Source organism: Piliocolobus tephrosceles, chromosome 5 (assembly GCF_002776525.5).
Source record: "Piliocolobus tephrosceles isolate RC106 chromosome 5, ASM277652v3, whole genome shotgun sequence".
Lineage (NCBI taxonomy): Eukaryota > Metazoa > Chordata > Mammalia > Primates > Cercopithecidae > Piliocolobus > Piliocolobus tephrosceles.
In genome coordinates this window covers 90,158,217-90,177,692 of record NC_045438.1, presented here as the reverse complement: position 1 = coordinate 90,177,692, position 19,476 = coordinate 90,158,217, and the positions used below count along the sequence as shown (strand labels likewise).

Genomic DNA, 19,476 nt, shown 5'->3' with positions numbered 1-19,476 from the left:
TGTGGTTTGCTTTGGATTGACAAGTTTCTCAGGAGATGAGACTTTCAATGCTAAAACTGGGGCAGGCCTGGGCAAACCAGGATGGATGATCACCCTACTTGCAGAATTTCCTCCCTCTTCAACAGTACCCTTGATGTTTATCTTAATCTGATACCTCTCTGCTAATGTGACTTAGTAGATTTGCACTGGGATTTACAGACGGCGCCACAACACTTCTTTTGCCAATTCTCATCATATTCAAGGGTCAGAAATTTTTGCAAACTGCCTAAGAAATATTTATAATACATTTTTCAGAATCTGAGAACCTAGGGTACATCATAAAGTATGAAAGACAAGTCAGGCGGGGTGCGCTGGCTCATACCTGTAATCCTAGCACTATGGGAGGCCGAGGCTGGCGGGTCACCTGAGGTCAGGTGGTAAAGACTAGCCTGGCCAACATGGCGAAACCCCATCTCTACTAAAAATACAAAAATTAGCTGGGTTTGGTGGCAGGCACCTGTAATCCCAACTACTTGGGAGACTGAGGCAGGAGAACCGCTTCAATCTCAGAGGTAGAGGTTAGAGGGAGCCAAGACTGTGCCACGGCACTCTAGCCTGGGCAACAGAGCAAGACTCCGTCTTAAAAAAAATAAAAAATAAAAAAAAAACTTTGCGAGTGCATGTATAGATATTTTCAATAAATGTCAGTTTACAAACTAAAGGAAACATTCATCACTCTGAGGATAACAAATTCTACCTCTGGATTACCCTGTAAACATGATTATGTCTAAGGTCTCTATAGGTCTTGGCAACAGCTCTTCAATTAAATTTGCACCAGGAGCTACTGAAAACAAGAAAATTCAGTGATTGTTCCTTCTAAAAAGTGAAATTTAATATATACAAGTATACCTTGTTTTAGGATCTGACTGCAGGATTGCAAAGTTGCATCCACTTGGATCTGTGCTGACACTAACAGCTCTATGTGCAAAGGTAAGTTTCTCAAGTCGAATTCTTTCATACACACTATTTATATCAGAGACATAAGACACATCTGATGAGGAATTGTGAAGGTTTGATAAAATCTCTGTTAAAAAAAATAAACTACCATTAATCAAGGCTTTACCGAAACCACTAAAATGATTGAGAAGTAAATGGAATAGAAAAGCAGTTAGAAAACTATGGAAATCTTTTTCATATATACTCAGTGTTTTTGAAGAACTACATCCTCTCTTCAACACATTTTGCACTGAATATATTGGTTGTATTATACAAGAAATTTTTGGTAGATCGATTCTAAATGATCCGTGATTCCATCTCTTTCAACAAACACATCCTCCATATTGCAACCGAAGTTACCTTTCTAAAAAGCAAATCTAGTGTCATACTAGCTTTTAAAATCCTTCAACTTATACTTCCTGTTGCCCAAAGGGAAAAAAATTCTTCAACTTGGATTAAAAATATAAAAATCTAGTATCTTCATAATCTGCTTGTGTATTTGCTTCCTCCCTTTCTCTTCCCCCTTTCTTGCATGTATTCAGAAAATATGTGAGTGACCAAACAGTGCTACTGTGGTATCATCAGTCTGGTGATATAGTAGTGAAGAAGACAGACATGTTCCTGGTCTCACAGAGTACATAATCTAGCAGGGAAGATAGACATTACACAAATGATTATATCATTGCAAGTAAAATCAAGGTTATGAAGGCAAAGGATACAGTGCTTCTACAAAGATATGAAATTTACATGAATGAAATGATTCTGGCTGTAGTGTGAAGAATGTTTAAGGTAAACAAAGAATAGATATAAAGAGGCCATTTAAGGAATTACTGTAAATCCAGGAAAAGAATTAAAAGATGATATAGACTAGGTTGTAGCAATGAATCTGTAAAAAAGTGGAAAGAAACATTTGAGAAAGAGAACAAAACTTGATGACTGATTAATTCTAGCGTAAGGGAAATCTGAGTGCCAAAGATAATAATTTACTGAAATAGAAAACAGAGAAGCAGAAGTTGGAGCATGAGATCATGAATTCAGTTTCAGATCACTAAATATGACTGACACATTTCTAAAGACTTCCATAAGTTGAACATATGTTCTAGTTACTCTCACAAATTAATTCATTTTAGTCATATGGGGCTTTACTAATCTTCCTCTGACACTCAGTCATTCCAATTTCTATGCTCGCAAGAAACTTACTATGTGGATATTAACATTAGTCTCAGCGAACTGCAAGTATTTATATACATGTCTATTGCCCCTACAAGCCTATGAGTGCCTCAGAATAGAGGCCCATTTTATATGTTTTTGCATCTTTAAAATTTTCCCCTATATCTGGCACATAGTAAATATGTATTAAATGTTTACAGACTTGAATAATCTATAAAGAAACAAAAGAAATACAACTAAATCATTAAATTTTACGAAGGTCATTTCTCTGTGGCTTTATGATTTTGAAGAACATGTTTATAATTTTCTGAGTAATTATAAACATTATTGATTTGGTTTTGGCATATGATAACTGAGTTATTCATACAACAGGTGATTTAATGAGTGACCACAATGTGCCAGGAAATATGCCAAAGGCTAAGGAAATAGAAGAATATTCATGGCCCTTGCCATCACTAACCTTACACTATAATTGGAAACAGGCATTAAAAAAACTAATCACAAAGATAAATGCATAAAGGTAAAACCTAATAATACTTGTCAGTTGAACCTAATACTTGTCAAATTAAAGGATAATTGAAAGGTACTTTTACGTATTGTTCACATATATGAACTGACCTTTCTTTTCAGAACTCTTTCTTTTTTCTTCAAACCATCTCCCTCTAAATCCTTCTCCATCTTGCGTAACAAACAGAATTTCATTTTTATTTAAAGCAATATCAGAAATGAAGACCTGACGTGGATAGGCCCATCGACACTGCTTCATATAACTGTTGACTGATCTCCAGCAAAACACCTAAAACAAAACCAAATCACATTGAAATATAAAGCAAGTAGCATTTGAACAACCAAAACCTTAAATCAAGATATCAAGAGACAATGCTGTTAAAATAAAAGCTCTCATTAGTATGTTTCAATGTTCATTCTTCCACAGAAAAGACAAACACTATAATAAAAATCAAATATTTTAAAGAAATATCTTTCAGAAAAGTATATTAAGCAAGCCTGAAGCAGTAGAAATTATTTCAAAGGCACTCCTCTTAAGAAGTAGCAATTTCCAGTATTACTTGTTTGGGGCAAACTGATCTGCTACAATGCTAAAGAAAAACAAAATCTTAAAGCTACAACTTACAAGTCAGACTTCCTGTAGTACTATCTCTTTACAAGAAGAATGATCCCCCTAAGAAAATCCAAACTTTACTCTCAAGAAAAAAGTAAATGTATGCATAACTCAATTATATAACTAAAACAAAATCTTAGAAAAATCATTACAGAATTCAGTGGTTGTAAATGGTTCTGCAAACCTCAGAGTCCCTGAAAAGTAGCTTCAGGGAACTTGCTAAGGGATGGAGAATGATGAGAGATGGGGTATCAGGCTTCCCAATCCACAGCAGCAATTGTTTTATCTGTTTCATATACTGGTACTCCAAGCACAATTTCATTTGAAAAATTAGAAGTGCTAATTTTTAAAAGTTCAATTCTCTCATAATCAAGTTAAGAAAACTAGAACACAAAATGGTTATCTGACAAGGTCACTAAAAAGTTATTCACACAAAAAGACTATACTGATTGAGACTAATGCTTTTAGAGCTTGGTTTTCTTAGTGAGACTCTAGTTTGCAGGAAGTAAACATCCAGAAGTATAAGCTATATCCATTTTAATGTAAGTGATACACATCTCAAAATCAAATACAAGTTTTTATACTCAACTATTTTACGTAACCCCATTTGTTTCCTTCCACTAGTACAAATTGGAGCTCTAATTCCTTTTTTTCTTCAACTTTTAAGTTCAGGGGTACATGAGCAGGATGTGCAGGTTTGTTACATAGGTAAACGTGTGCCATGATGGTTTGCTGCACAGAGCATCACATCACCCAAGTATTACGCCCACCATCCAACAGCTATTCTTCCTGATGTAGAGCTCTAATATTTAAACCCAGTTACTACTATTAAAATCATCTTCATTCTCCATCCCTACAATGTATGCCTATAACGATCCAGTAGGTGGAGTTTTAGGATTAATTCCTCAATTTCTAAAATGTAAAACTTTACAGCACATTATAAACCTCGGAAAACATTATTTTAATTTTATAAGTAAAACCAGAAAGTTATATCATATATGTGTGTTTTTCTACCCACACTGTGTGTTTTTCAGTATCATTAGTGTATAATATATACTTTTAAGTTTTAAAATCTGTATTATTTAGAGATGGCTCCCACTCTCCCACCCTTCAAAACAAATTTAGAGATGTATTTTATATAATATATAAATATATTAATTAAAGCATATATTTCAGAAAATAATTTTTTTAATATTTCAAATTAATAAATTTATTAGAGAAATGTACTGATATGTTTGCATAAGGAACTAAAATTAGAACTTTTCATTTAAGAGATAAGAAATTCCTTACACACTAGTGATCCGAAAATCTTTCACATATAATGTGGATAGCTACAATGTATACACACATTATAATGCATAATTTGTATAAAATTAAATCTGGAAAAAAATTTCCAACTATGCAACAAATGTATCATATTGCCTGATCTTTACCTTTTTAAGAATAGTTATGTGAGGCCAGGCACAGTGGCTCACACCTGTAATCCCAGTAATCTGTGGGGCCGGGGAGGGCAGACCACTTGAGGTCAGGAGTTTGAGACCAGCCTGGCCAACATGGCAAAACCCCGTCTCTACTAAAAATACAAAAACTAGAAAGGCATGGTGGCACATGCTTGTAATCCCTGCTACTCAGGAGGCTGAGACATGAGGATCGCCTGAACCCAGGAGGTGGAGCTTGCAACGAGCCGAGATCATGACACTGCACTCTAGCCTGGCCAATAGAGCGAGGCTGTCTCAAAAAAAAAAAAAAAAAAAAAAAAAAATTTATAGTTACATTACATATCTCATATTTATGCAATTCAGTATCACTTATCAGTATTCAGTGTAAATAACACCAAAATCTTTCATTTTAAGCACAATAAATTTTTTGATTACGGTTTAACAAATCAGTATTGTGCAACATTAGATTAAATGTTGTCTGTCATACTATCTCTAAATCCCAGCTCCATACTAATTAGTAATGGATGCCTCAAATATACTTATTTTGGCACCCAGCAGTAATCATCAAAGTCAACAGGAATTGTCACTAACATAGCAATACATTTTCATGTTACTAGGTCTGCTATAGCTATCAACTGAAAGTAAGATTATACTTTTACATAATATATACTTACCCTTCCAGCTCCATCCATTGCAAGAATGCAAATTTGACCCCCATTTTCTTTCAAATGTTCAGGATCAACCTTGTATTCCATATGACCCCCAGACACAAGAACTTTCTTCAAGTTCAATTGTCTAGATTAAAAAAAAAAAACTCTAGACTAATATGTTCTCTAAAACACACATGCCTAAACTTCAAAGAAGTTACTATTCAAACAATCTACAAGCAATTATTGTGAAAGGTGAAGTAAAATGATTTGGTCTTTGGTATCTCTAGTCTTCCATTCTGTAAATTTCCCCTACAAGGTGGCTGTTCCTTTCTATGGCAAGTAATTTTCCCTCAAATGCCTTTACCCACACAAACACACACATTAAACACCTGAAGTTCCACTTGCTAATTCAAACATTCACTCTGGAGTTTAAACAACTGGTATGGGCTGGGTGCAGTGACTCACGCCTATAATCCCAGCACTTTGGGAGGCCAAGGCCAGTGGATCATTTGAGGCCAGAAGTTCGAGACCAGTCTGGCCAACATGGTGAAACTCGAGCTCTACTAAGACACAAAAATCAGCCAGGCATGGTGATGTGCGGGTGATGTGCGCCTGTAGTCCCAGCTACTCGGGAGGATGAGGCAGAAGAATCACTTGAACCAGGGAGGCAGAGGTTGCAGTGAGCAGAGATCACACCAGTGCACTCCAGCCTGGGTGACAGAAAGAGACTCTGTCTTAAAAAATAAATAAATAATAAACAAATAACTGGTATAGCTATAAGCTCCTAAGTGCATCTGTATTTTAACAGAAAAGACAAATTTTAAACCTCAAAATAGAAATGCTTAATTTCAAAAATGGCTAATCCTAAACAGATATAGCTACCATGAAAATCATCTGTACTGCTATTCAATAACTCATTCATTAGCTACACATTTCATTATATCTGCACATTTGATGTGCATAGCAATATATGAATTCTGCCTGCTGCTACTCCAATGACTGTTCTCCCTTTTAAAGGAAAAAAAACTTTTCAAAATTACTATATTGTATAACTTAATCTGTAACAAAATAATCTCCTTAATGTAAACTTGGATATAACATATTTATGTGATTTAATGTTATATAGGCAAGTTTTATAAATGTTAACTAAAAATACAACTTAATATCTTACATATCACCTCAAACTCAGGAAAAAATCTATTTAGTCAGTTTTAAGAAACATATTCACATTTTCATGTTTCTATAACTGAAATATAACCTAAAATTGAAGTCAAAAGTAACTTTCTGCCAGGTACAGTGGCTCACACCTGTAATCTCAGTATTTTGGGAGGCCAAGGTGGACGAATCATGTAAGGTCAGGAGTTCCAGAGCAACCTGGCCAACACCGCGAAACTCCATCTCTATTAAAAATACAAAAAAATTTGCTGGGCATGGCAGCAGCTGCCTGTAATCCCAGCTAATTGGGAGGCTGAGGCAGCAGAATCGCTTGAACCTACGAGGTGGAGGTTACAGTGAGCGGAGATCGCGTCACTATACTGTAGCCTGGGCAACAGAGCAAGACAATGTCTCAAAAAAAAAAAAAAAAAAAGGAACTGTTATACAAAGAAGGTAAATTTTTACAAACTGATAGACATTTTCTGTTCATGAGTACCTTCATGGATGGTATCTGTTTTACATTATCAAAAGCATTTTGTTGCATTTAAATTTAAATCCCTAATTGTTTTAAAAGTTAGACAGCTATTCTCTAGAATTCCTGTACACAACTGCTTCCACTAGTTGAGCTATCCACTTCCAAGAATCATCTATATTTGCACGAAGACCTATTTCAGTACTTGTATTTAAACTAATAATGTATATATTTATAATGAATTTCTCATAGTAAAACACTATATAAATGGTAAAATATTAGTCTGAAACCTGTCTATAAAAGTTGAATATTTTGGAATGACACAATAAATATGCGCAGCAAAAAACTGTCAATAAATTATCAATTATAAAAGATTCAAAATGTATTAAAAATGTAGCATTCTTCACTTACATTACTTCACAATTGTTTTTAAGCACTGGTTCCTTAAATCATTCAAAATGAAATGACAGGTGACACATTATGAGTATGGTTTATATGAAAAGACAGAGAATTCCAGTTGGTACACCCACTCATACTTAAAACTTTATCAGGCCGGAAGCAGTGGCTCACACCTATAATCCCAGCACTTTGGGAGGCTGAGGCAGGAGGGACGCTTGAACCCAGGAGTTCAAGACCAGCCTGGGCCACACAGCGAGAACCTGTCTCAATTAAAAAGAAAAAAAAACACTTTATGATTCTCTGCTTTGACTTGTCAACCAACTGCTACTTTACTGCATTCTATTATAACATTTTTTAAATATATATATACTTATCAGTTATAAACACTGAGTCTGGTTAAAGGGCTCATGACATATGATTATATCTTAAAGACAAATACATGTATAATGTAAAAAAGGCTATAGAGAAACCAATGATAAGAGTGTCACAAATCAAGAATTAAGATTAATATATTTCTGTGCACTGAAAGCATAAAAAGAGAAAAACATATATCTCATATTTAACTACATATTAAACATAATTCAGAAATACCACTTTACAACTTACACAGAAATTTTATATATATTCACTAGATCCATGCCAAAAGACAAAAATCAAAGACAAAAATTCCTGATGTTTCTCCTCATTCAATATTTTTCATTTGACATTTACAGAACATAGCCTAAAGCTGACACCCAGATATTTGCTGGAAGAGTTGAATTATTATTAAAGTTATGTTTCTTTCACAGAAATACACATACTTAGAAGCCATCTTCTTACACTGATAGTCTGCAAGTAAGTAAATATCTCCCCTTGTGGTAACACAGACTGTAGCTCCATCACTTGCAGCAACCAAAGACAGAGCGATGTCTTTATGGTGAAGGGCAGAGACCTGACGAGGAGCAGTTACACACTTTTCTCCATTGGGATCTAGCAAACAACCTAAAAAATGATACAAATAAGCAAATCACAAAATAGTTCTTTTAAGCTATTTGGCCAAGCGCAGCGTCTCATGACTATAACCTCAGCACTTTGGGAGGCCAAGGTAGGCAGATCGCTTGAGCCCTGGAGCTCGAGACCAGCCTGTGCAACATGGTGAAACCCCATCTCTACAAAAAAATAGCCCAGCATGGTGGTAAGGGCCTGTGGTCCCAGCTACTTGGGAGGCTGAGATGGGAGGATAGTTTGAGCCCAGGAGGCCCAGGCTTCAGTGAGCCGTGATCGCACCCTGAACTCCAGCTGGGATGACAGAGTGAGACTTTGTCTCAAACAACCATAAAAAGTCACTCATAATCCCATTCTAATCAATAAAAATTAAAAAGAAAAGATAATTTTTTAAAGAGTCCAATTTAATTTCCAGATATTGTCATCAAGGATTTCTTACCCAGTTGTCCACCATTTAGTCCCATAGTGTAAACAGCTTCTCTAGTCCATAGGACTGTATGAAACCTGCCTGCTGCAACGCCAATGATTGTCCTTCCTTTCAGATATTTTGCCTGTATCTATTCAAAGACAAATAAAACTGCAATTTACTATGTATCTATGACCTACTACAATTTTTTAAAGATCCAGCAGACCAGCAAATATATGGTATACTTGCTGTTATTGGCCCCTTCACGTGCAAATGGCAGTTGTCACTAATAGATCTCAGCACTCGTACTAAGACCTGAATCCTTCTCGGAACACAAAACATTGTGACGCGGCCACTTTCAGTCAGCAGTTTTAACATACAGAAAATTGGCATGGTATAAGAATCAAATTATTAAACTTTTAGCTATTTTTCTTTTTCTAACAAGCAATATGCAAAACAGCCAGTCTCATTCTTAATAGAAAACAGTACTTTTAAATTAGATATTTCCACGGTCTCTTAACAGTGGCATTATTGACATTTGGGGCTAGATGATTTTTTTGTCGTGAGATTGTCCTGTGCACTACTGTGCACCTTCTGGAGATGGCTGTGCACATGAGAGTAAAACAGTAGAATAAAGAATACTGGTTTTTGAACCCATGTCCCCTAACATCAACTTGTCACATGTGATACCTGTGCAGAGGCAGATTTAATGAAGCAAATAAAACTTAAGTCTCTGGGTTCCTCACTTGCATGAACCCATTTGGTATTGATAAATTTCATATTTTTTCTTAAGGAGGGCCTAAAAGTGTTTAAGTTTCAAACCCAAAATATCTGGACCTCCTTTTGCTTATGAATACTTAAAAGATGCAGTTTGGTGGCTAATCTCCCAAGTGCAGAATTTCCCAAGTGCTTTCTTTCTTCCTCCAGACAAATGCTAATATATATTATGCTTAATTTCTCCTGTTAAAAATAAAGACAACAGGCTGGGTGCAGTGGTTCACGCCTGTAATCCCAGCACTTCGGGAGGCTGAGGCGGGCAGATCACCTGAGGTCAGGAGTTTGAGACCAGCCTGGTCAACATGACAAAACCCTGTCTCTACTAAAAACACAAAAAAATAAAATAAAAATTAGCCAGGCATGGTGGTGTGTGCCTGTAATCTCAGCTACTCAGAAGGCTGAGGCAAGACAATCACTTGAACCCGAGGGGCAGAGGTTGCAGTCAACCAAGATCATGCCACTGTACTCCAGCCTGGGCAACAGAGCAAGACTCTGTCTCAAACAAAATAATAATAATAATAATAATAATAAATAATAAAGACAATATATACCACTGAAGATAAAGTTAAATAACAGAAATAAAATAAGTTGCTCTGTCAATAACCTACATTTTTTGTCCATACAGGTTTTATTGCAAATGTAAAAGCTTATTATTTAAACAAGTAAAGCTTACCTGTCTGGGTACATTACAACTGGAAGGTGGAGGAATAATTCCCAATTGATGAAAAATGTTTAGACCAAATGTATAAACACATCCATCTTCAGTTAACACAACAGTATGATCCTCAGCAGCTGCCACTTGGGAACAACTATGACCATTCAATCCTTCCACAAGCCGAGGGACCTACAAAATAAAATGAACTTTAGTACACTACAGTAACCATTTATACAGATATGCAAGTAGAATTTGATGACGCTACATCTAAAATGACATGAAATGACACGACTGATACATGGCTGTATCTATCACAGGTAAATTCTACATTTAGCAAAGGGTAGATGAGTTAAAAGGATATGGTTGTAAGTTTATCAGCAAAATACAAAAGCCCAGTAAGACATTTCAGTGAAATAATTCAATTCAACAAATGATTTTTGAGCCTTTACCATACACCAAGTGCATATTTGTTTGGTATGAATAAAGGGAACTCATCAAAGTATACACTGGTACATTGAAAAAAACAAAAATACAGAATCAATGCTTCCCTTCAGGGAGTAACCAAACATATAGTATCATATTCCTTTGGAGTCATTTAAATGTCCTGGGTTCAAATCTTACTTCTGTCACTACTTATTTGATCTCAACCAACTGTCTTAACCTCTTTGTACCTCATTTTCTTCATCTGAAAACAGTATTCAGTCAATAAATGATTTCTATTACTAGTATCATCATCATGCATAAAATGAAGACAATACTTGTGCCTCACAGGGCTGTTGTGAGGCTTAGGTAATAATTATATATGAAAAGCACAAACAATACTTAGAACAAAATAAACCCTCAAAAATCGAAGCTATTATCATTATAGCTTTCCCCTTTTTTAAAGCCCCATTTAATAGGTAAGTATACCAGAAGTCCCTATATAAAAAAAAAATATTCAAATAACCTAGTGAACCAATTTTCTGATAGGTAATGTACTAGGTCTCTTCTAATTAGCACTAAGTTTCAGTAGCATAAATATCAATTTTGTGACTATATAATGAAAATACTGGCTCAGTTTTTACACCACAGAAATCTTAATGAGAAGTTAAAAACAAAAACTAGAACTACTTTAGGAAAAGTGTTTTACAATTAGTATGCCTTCTTTTTGTTGTTGTTGTTGTTTGTTTGTTTTGAGATAGAGTTTAGCTCTTGTTGCCCAGGCTGGAGTGCAATGGTGGGATCTCGGCTCACCACAACCTCTGCCTCCCAGGTTCAAGCAATTCTCCTGCCTCAGCCTCCCGAGTAGCTGGCATTACAGGCATGTGCCACCATGTCCAGCTAATTTTGTATTTTTAATAGAGACAGGGGTTCTCCATGTTGGTCAGGCTGGCCTCAAACTCCCGACCTCAGGTGATCCGCCTGCCTCAGCCTCCTAAAGTATTGGGATTACAGGCATGAGCCACTGCACCCGGCCTGGTCTGCCTTCTTTTATTTCAACTCTAGAAACATTTTAAAGCTTATATACACTCCTAACTCGGTATTTGCTATAACCAAAGTATTACTTTTTTAATCCTTTTGCATTGTATGTAAACCCTTAATTTGAAAGTGATATACCAGGAAACAGACTTTTTTAAATCTATTATCAATTGGTGTATTATTTCGTCTTTACAGTTGAAAAAAAAAAAAAAAACTTAGTTAACTGTATCTTTCAGCTTATCAGCACTTTTCTAAAGTTACTCTAAACAGTGTAATGACATTTCAATTACCAAGCATGTCTGTTCATCTCCATGTCCTAATCGCCCTCCAGGACCATGACCACAGGTATAAACCTGCCCTTTCTGAGAGAGAAACACGGAGTGAAATTTACAAAGCACCACCTAAGGGAAAACAAGAGAATATTAGTAAACTTCTCTGAATAAAATATATTTTATGAAAAAGAAATAGAATATTGTTAATTATTTAAACAGGATAATGGATACAAGGGGAATTCATAAGACTTAAATTTCCACATTTTAAGTTTTCTGTAATAAAAATAAAAGATATATATGCTTTGTTTTAAAATTATGTCTGAAAACAATGACATAAAAAAAGAACAAAGACAGAATTAAGCATGTTACCCACAGAAGAGATTACCCAAAGGAAAATATAATTTTAAATCTTCAATGCCAAAAATTAGTAGCCAGTTGTTTTCCAATTTCATGAAATATCAAATAGAAAAAAATGAGCAGAGTGCAACAGGAAGCATAAAGATTACCAAATAGTGATATATGGTATTAATAAAAATAACAGAAACATCTTCAGAGTGTTTTTAAAAAACAATAATGCCATTTATACATGGTGTGGGGGGCAATATGTCCTTTTCCTTATCTCTAGTTTTATCAACATATCTTTAATATTATACATTTATAATTATTTTAATAAATAATTTTCTATTTATTTTCAGGTTTTTCGCTTTCCTTTCCCACTTCCTTTTTCCTTATCTGCCTCAATCTCAGTACCCTCCCTTGCCCTGATATACAGACTTACCATTTACATACTACAGAAGACAAAGATACTGAAACAGTTGAACTGCTTCAGCAGAACACAATAACAGGAAACGATCAGCAGTTTTAAATATATATATATTTACATATCTAACCCCGAGCCACATTTTGCTATTTTCCAAGCTCTGATAGTCATGATACTCGCTTTACCTTAATAATATTTTTTAAACCTTCTCATTTTTGAAAATTGTTTGCATTCATATTTCTTACAACATCTGCAAATATTTCTAACTTAGGATATAAAAAGATGAGTAAGAAATAAAGAAATCCTAAAATCATTTCCAGAAAGTCAAGGTGATTTGGAAAACAAAAAAATTATAAGCCAAACAAGCTCTAAATACTGACACATATCCTAGACCACTCGGAATTTTGTAAGCACAATATACCTAGCAAAAAAAAAAAAAAAAAAGTAATGCAAAGATTATTATCTGATTTAGCTGTACCACAAATACCTAAAATGTTTTAAAATAAAATCCAAATTTGTATTTTAAATTTACAATTTGTCAGTGAAATTCATTTTATGAAATGAGAAAGAATACATTTCATTCAACTTTATATTCAATATTAGAATGCCATCCTACAATTGCTGGCTTCAGTTACTACTAAACAACAGTTACAATACTAGACCGTTTTAAGTCATCTAACTTTAAAATCCCAGAATTTTTTTTTTTTTTTTTTTTTTTGAGACAGAGTCTCACTCTGTCACCCAGGCTGGAGTGCAGTGGCACAATCTCGGCTCACTGCGATCTCTGCCTCCCGGGTTCATGCCATTCTCCTGCCTCAGCCTCCTGAGTAGCTGGGACTACAGGCGCCCGCCACCACGCCCAGCTAATTTTCTGTATTTTTGGTAGAGATGGGGTTTCACTGTATTAGCCAGGATGGTCTCGATCTCCTGAACTTGTGATCTGCATGCCTCGGCCTCCCAAAGTGCTGGGATTACAGATGTGAGCTAATGCGCCCAGTCTAAAACCCCTGAATTTTTAAATGAGAACTGAGCATGGATTTTCACTTTAATTATCTGGAATATATAATACTAACATTAATAATCTCTATCTCATTCATAGTAGTTAATTCATGTGGTACTGTATAATACAGAATCAGCCCCTTTTCAATAACTAACGGGGCTCTCTATATAACTGGTACTCAGTTAATACTCCCATACTTGCTTTCTCTTCCCTGACTGACATTTATACTGATTTCTTTCCTCTCAAACCTATCCACTATGCTTGCTTCATCCTCATTCTGTGGTAAATAAAATCCCTTAGATCCTTAATACCTTCACAAAATACACCCATTGCCTTGCCTTACCTGAAATGTGGCTCTCTCTTTGAGTACACTAGTTCACTCACAACCCTCGCAAATGGAACATGCTCAAATATTCCAAACTACATATTTCTTAGAATCAGACATTTCAATCACCCTCTGGTTTCCTAATGCCATCATGATTCCTTCACTCTTGTCTTTAAAATCCCTGCTCCGTAACAGTTCATGAAATAAAGGTATATCATGTACTGCCTCAGAAAAGGAAAAACAGGTGTCTTTCTTGTGCCACAATTCCAATCAATCATTAGTGGCTGCTAATGGTTGGATTACCATTTTAAGGAGTCTGAGGACCTGCTCAAGCTCAGCATTAAAAAATTTTTTTGGTTAGCATGTCTGCAAAAAGCTCTAGACTAGGTGTGAGCAGCTTGTATACTTGCTGCCCCTGCGCTGATTTCTCACCATCTTGCTCACCCCCCTCACATTCACTAAAGACTTGGACACCAAGCTTGATTCTTGCCCAACACAAGTCCTTTCATTATCCTAAGTTCCTTCCAGGTCTATGTAGATGACCCACCAGAATATTAGCTTTCATGATACCATTCTACTCCCTACTTCTCTAGCCACTTTTCATTCCTATATGGGCTTTCATTCCTGTTCTCTCAAAATTTAGTATTATCTAGAGTTTAAGGATTCTATTGCTTTTTTGTTCAATTGGTGGTTGTGATGCATTAGGTTGCGACTTTTAGTTTAAAAAACAGTGCTCTATGGAGCCCTAAATATAGTGGTCATATAGTTTATCATGCAAACATTTTTGAGAATGAAAGAGGATACTAACAATTACACTAGGAAAATAATCATAAATCAGAATTGTCCTGGGCAAACTAGGGATATGTTGTCAAAGTAGCTCTAAAAACTGTCTAAGAATTCAATCTCAGGATATAAGCTAAGTGTTGTTATATATGTCATATATGAATAATAGGTGAAAGTTAGAAAGAGCCAATACTATAGTGATAAAAACACTCCAAGTTCATATTCTGGATCAAAGAAGTTTTATGAACTTCAAAATGCAGAAAGAATATAACTAGGAAGCTGTAGGAAATATAAGCTGCAATGGTAATTTAGGAAGACTGAAAAAGTTCTTACATTCCAAGTCACAGAGTTTGGACTTTATCTAAAGGTGATTTAGCTATAAAGACATAATTACCTCTTTTTTAAGACAAATAATTCCGGAGAAGAATATTATCAGTGTTGGAAATGAATGGAGTCAAAGAGTCAAATTAGGACACTGTTGTCACTGTCCAAAAAAAGAGCTTGAAAAGGACATGGCACTTAGGTTCATGAGACAGAGAAGAACTAAATAGACATGCTCTGAGGTATCATCTTCAGGATTTATAAATTGAGATTTATAGCATTAAAAATCGAATAGGGTAGTTCAGGAGTGTCAAAAATAACACTTCAGACATTCTAAATTTAAATATCTTGAAAGAATACCCACAGTACGACTGAAATAAAGTTCAAGAGAAAGACTGGGGCTAGAGATACACATACATACACAAGTATAAACAATGTTATACAGAAAGATTTGTCAACAGTAGCTGTATCTAGGGAAGCAGAAGATATCATGCATTATAAGGATGTAAGACCACAGACCAAATCTTTACAATTGTATCTATTAAACTTTTACAATTACTTACATTTAAGAACTCAGGTTCACAAAAAGCATCACTCGTGCCTACAGTACCTGAGAGCAAATTTTTGAACTCCACCTTCCAAAACATTGCTTATCTGTCTCCGTAAGTGATGAATAATTTTAGTTCTACTACCTACTATCCAATCTGAGAACTGAGACTTAGACATTTAATTATTTATTGCTTGTCAGTGTGAATATAAATAAACAGAATGACTGGCAGTTTACCAGACCGTCAGTTAAAAAACTCTATAGCCTTTCCAGAATGCTGTCATCCAACTTCTCATCAGATTAAACATATTCATCTTCATGATAAATAGCTTGGAACCTAAAAACATTATTTTGTTACAGAAAAATGCAAGAATTGTGTTGTTTTCTAAATTGAAATTATTTTATGTTGTAATGACACCAAAAAAAAACTGTTGTTCACGTATCAAAAATAACACTGAGCTTCAACAACAAATTCACTTGAGAAACAGCTTACAGAATTCTAATGTTCGTTAAATAGAAAAGCTAGAAAATCAAGAGAAGCTCTACCCTCTTAAACTACTATCTGTATAACATTTTCTAATTTCTTATACTAATTGCACAAATATCTTACATTTTAGGGTATTTTACAAAGTCTAAATATAGTTAACGCTAACAATATCTAAAATAAAATTAGTAAAGTTCTATTGATTGATTTCATCATTAAAATGTTACCGTACCTTAAACAAAGTTACGTAATTCACATGAAAAGCTGAACAATCAAATACAAAAGTTCTTTCTCATCTCTAAAAGTATGCAGATTGTACTTCAAAATACCTGCTTGATATAAATCCCACTCCTGGAGAACAGATCCACCAACTCTGGATGATGTTTGCTATTCTGGCTTCCATGACCCAGGGTAAAATTTGTATTATCGCCCCAAGTATAAACATCTGTAGGATCTAAAATAAAAATTAGTTTTTGTACTTTTTTATATTTTAAAACAAATTTAAGAACTAATTTAACTCCAATATTTGAAAGATGCCAACACTCTTTTGTGAAGGAATCTATTAATATGATATTAGGTAATTCTAGAAATAGAAAATCCAAATCATAGTACAGGCCTGTCTCAATGCAAGCAATCAAACATTTGTTCCTTGCTTCTTTTCTTTTTTTTTAAACAATTGAGACAAGGTCTCACTATGTTGCCCAGGCTGGTCTTCACTTCCTGGGCTCAAGTGATCCTCCCACCTCAGCCCCTCAAAGTGCTAGGATTATAGGCATGAGCCACTCTGCCCAGGCTGTTCCTTGTTTCTTTAGCAGCTAAAGTTTAACTGCCAAATGAGTAAAATACTGCTGGCCATATCTGCTTAGTTTCCATGAAAATAATATATAGAACTATATCAAATGTAAAATATTATAAATCCATACAGACAAAGGTTCTAAATGTAGCAAATGTGGTTTCACTGTTTGTACAGCAACACTAATTTTCAATACTCTGTTTTTCATAGACACAAAATCAAATTAGTGATTAGGGTAAAGCCCATTAAACTGGAATAGAAATCACAGCTAAGTTCATGATATAAATCTTCATTTTTATTTTAGAAGATGAATAAAGTCCTAGAATGGAATTATCACTGTTACCTGCAACACAGTATCCAGGGTAGAAATGAAAATACAGAATGTGTCCTTACTCAGCTTCCTCACTAGTTAAATGCAAACTATACGCTGCCCCAGTTAAATCTTTTCTTTTCTGCCAATTCCCACTTCCAAATCTCAAAGTGCAAATAAACTGGAGGGATAAGTGAATCTGAGAATGTGTGAATAAAATAATAATTGGGGCTGGGCACGCTGGCTTACGCCTGTAATCCCAGCACTTTGAGAGGCCGAGGCAGGAGGATCACTTGAGTCCAGGAGTTACAGATCACCCTGGTCAACATGGCAAAACCTCATCTCTATAAAAAAAATATAAAAATTGGCCGCATGCAGTGGCTCATGCCTGTAATCCCAGCACCTTGGGAGGCCAAGGCAGACAGATCACCTGACGTCAGGAGTTCGAGACCAACTTGACCAACATGAAGAAACTGCCTCTCTACTAAAAATACAAAATTAGCCAGGTGTGGTGGCGCATGCCTGTAATCCCAGCTACTCGGGAGGCTGAGAGAGGAGAATCTCTCAGCTTGAACCTGGGAGGCAGAGGTTGCAGCAGGCCAAGATCGCACCATTGCACCCCAGCCTGTGCAACAAGAGCGAAACTCTATCTCCAAAAAAAAAAAAAAATTAACTGAGCGTGGTGGCATGGGTCTATATTCCCAGCTACTTGGAGGGCTGAAGTGAGAGGATCGCTTAAGCTCAGAAGGCTGAAGCTGCAACGAGCCGTGTTCATGCCACTGCACTCCAGCCTGACTGACAAAGCAAGACCCTATCTCAACAACAACCACAAAAATAATGATAATTTCCAGAGACCCTACCTTAACAAAAACAAAAGGAAGAACAATTTCCATTCCTTTTTCCTTCTACCTCAATGCTGATGTTACTTCCTGGATATATATGAATTACTTTACAGTGGGTACAATTATAACAGTCCTCCCATTTTAGATTGTACTTTTATAGACATAAATATGGATTGAAATTTTAAAATGCAAAATAAGTGTTCTGAATATCAAACAAAAACCATCCAACATATATCAAAGTAAAATTTCTTTGCAGATATCCACACACAAATAAATTTCCCGACTACTTTAAGAATAAAATTTCATTAAAATTTTCTAAGCTAAGCTGCACCTTAATTAAGGAATACATTTGTGAATTTTTTTTTTTTTTTTTTTTTTTTGAGACGAAGTCTAGCTCTATCGCCCAGGCTGGAGTGCAGTGGCGAGATCTCAACTCACTGGTTCAAGCGATTCTTCCTGCCTCTCAGCCTCTCAAGTAGCTTGGATTACCTGCCACCGTGCCCGGCTAATTTTTGTATTTTTAGTAGAGACGGGGTTGTACCATGCTGGTCAGGCTCAAACTCCTGACCTCAAGTGATCCGCCTGCCTCGGCCTACCAAACTACTGGGATTACAGGTGTGAGCCACAGTGCCCAGCCCATTTGTGAAATTTTCTTATCAGTATTCTCGAACTCCTGACCTCAAGTGATCCACCTACCTCAGCCTACCAAATTGCCAGGATTACAGGTGTGAGCCACAGCGCCCGACCCATTTGTGAAATTTTCTTACCAGTATTCTTGAATACTACATGACTTGGTCTATCCTTCATTACAAGATCCAAAGCTGACAAGCCTTCTTTATCTTGAATATACAGACTAACACCATGCTAAAACAAACAAACAAAAAAATACATAAATATATATATATAATCAATTACCTATAATCAGTAACTTTTTTTTTTTTTTTTTTTTTTTTGAGAAAGAGTTTCGCTCTTGTTGCCCAGGCTGGAGTGGTGCAATGGCACGATCTTGGCTCACCGCAACCTCCACCTCCCAGGTTCAAGCGATTCTCCTGCCTCAGCCTCCCAAGTAGCTAGGATTACAGGTATCCGCCACCATGCCCGTCTAATTTTGTATTTTTAGTAGAGATGGAGTTTCTCCATGTTGGTCAGGATGGTCTCAACCTTCTGACCTCAGGTGATCCACCTGCCTTGGCCTCCCAGAGTGCTGGGATTACAGGTGTGAGCCACCACGCCGTCTTCCTATTCTTATATACCAAAAAGTCAGATAATCAATCCCATAAATACACTGAAAAAAAAAATTTAATAACAATTATCTCTCATATTCACACACATTTTTCTCTCACATACTGCAGAGAATAATTAAGAAAAATCACATATCC

The 19,476-nt window shown here is 35.7% G+C and overlaps 1 protein-coding gene across 1 annotated transcript in view; it reads right to left on the bottom strand.

Annotated features, from left to right (window-relative positions):
- The window catches only part of IBTK (inhibitor of Bruton tyrosine kinase), an 80,720-nt gene that overhangs the window by 48,569 nt on the left and 12,675 nt on the right, over window positions 1-19,476 (bottom strand). Inside the window, exons 3-11 of the mRNA XM_023223080.2 lie at window positions 18,865-18,961; window positions 16,482-16,606; window positions 11,951-12,061; window positions 10,221-10,391; window positions 8,804-8,921; window positions 8,181-8,361; window positions 5,379-5,499; window positions 2,764-2,941; window positions 889-1,063 (exon numbers count right to left, since the gene is read on the bottom strand). Of these exons, the coding sequence (XP_023078848.1) occupies window positions 889-1,063; window positions 2,764-2,941; window positions 5,379-5,499; window positions 8,181-8,361; window positions 8,804-8,921; window positions 10,221-10,391; window positions 11,951-12,061; window positions 16,482-16,606; window positions 18,865-18,961 (1,277 nt within the window). The remainder of the gene's footprint in view (window positions 1-888; window positions 1,064-2,763; window positions 2,942-5,378; window positions 5,500-8,180; window positions 8,362-8,803; window positions 8,922-10,220; window positions 10,392-11,950; window positions 12,062-16,481; window positions 16,607-18,864; window positions 18,962-19,476) is intronic.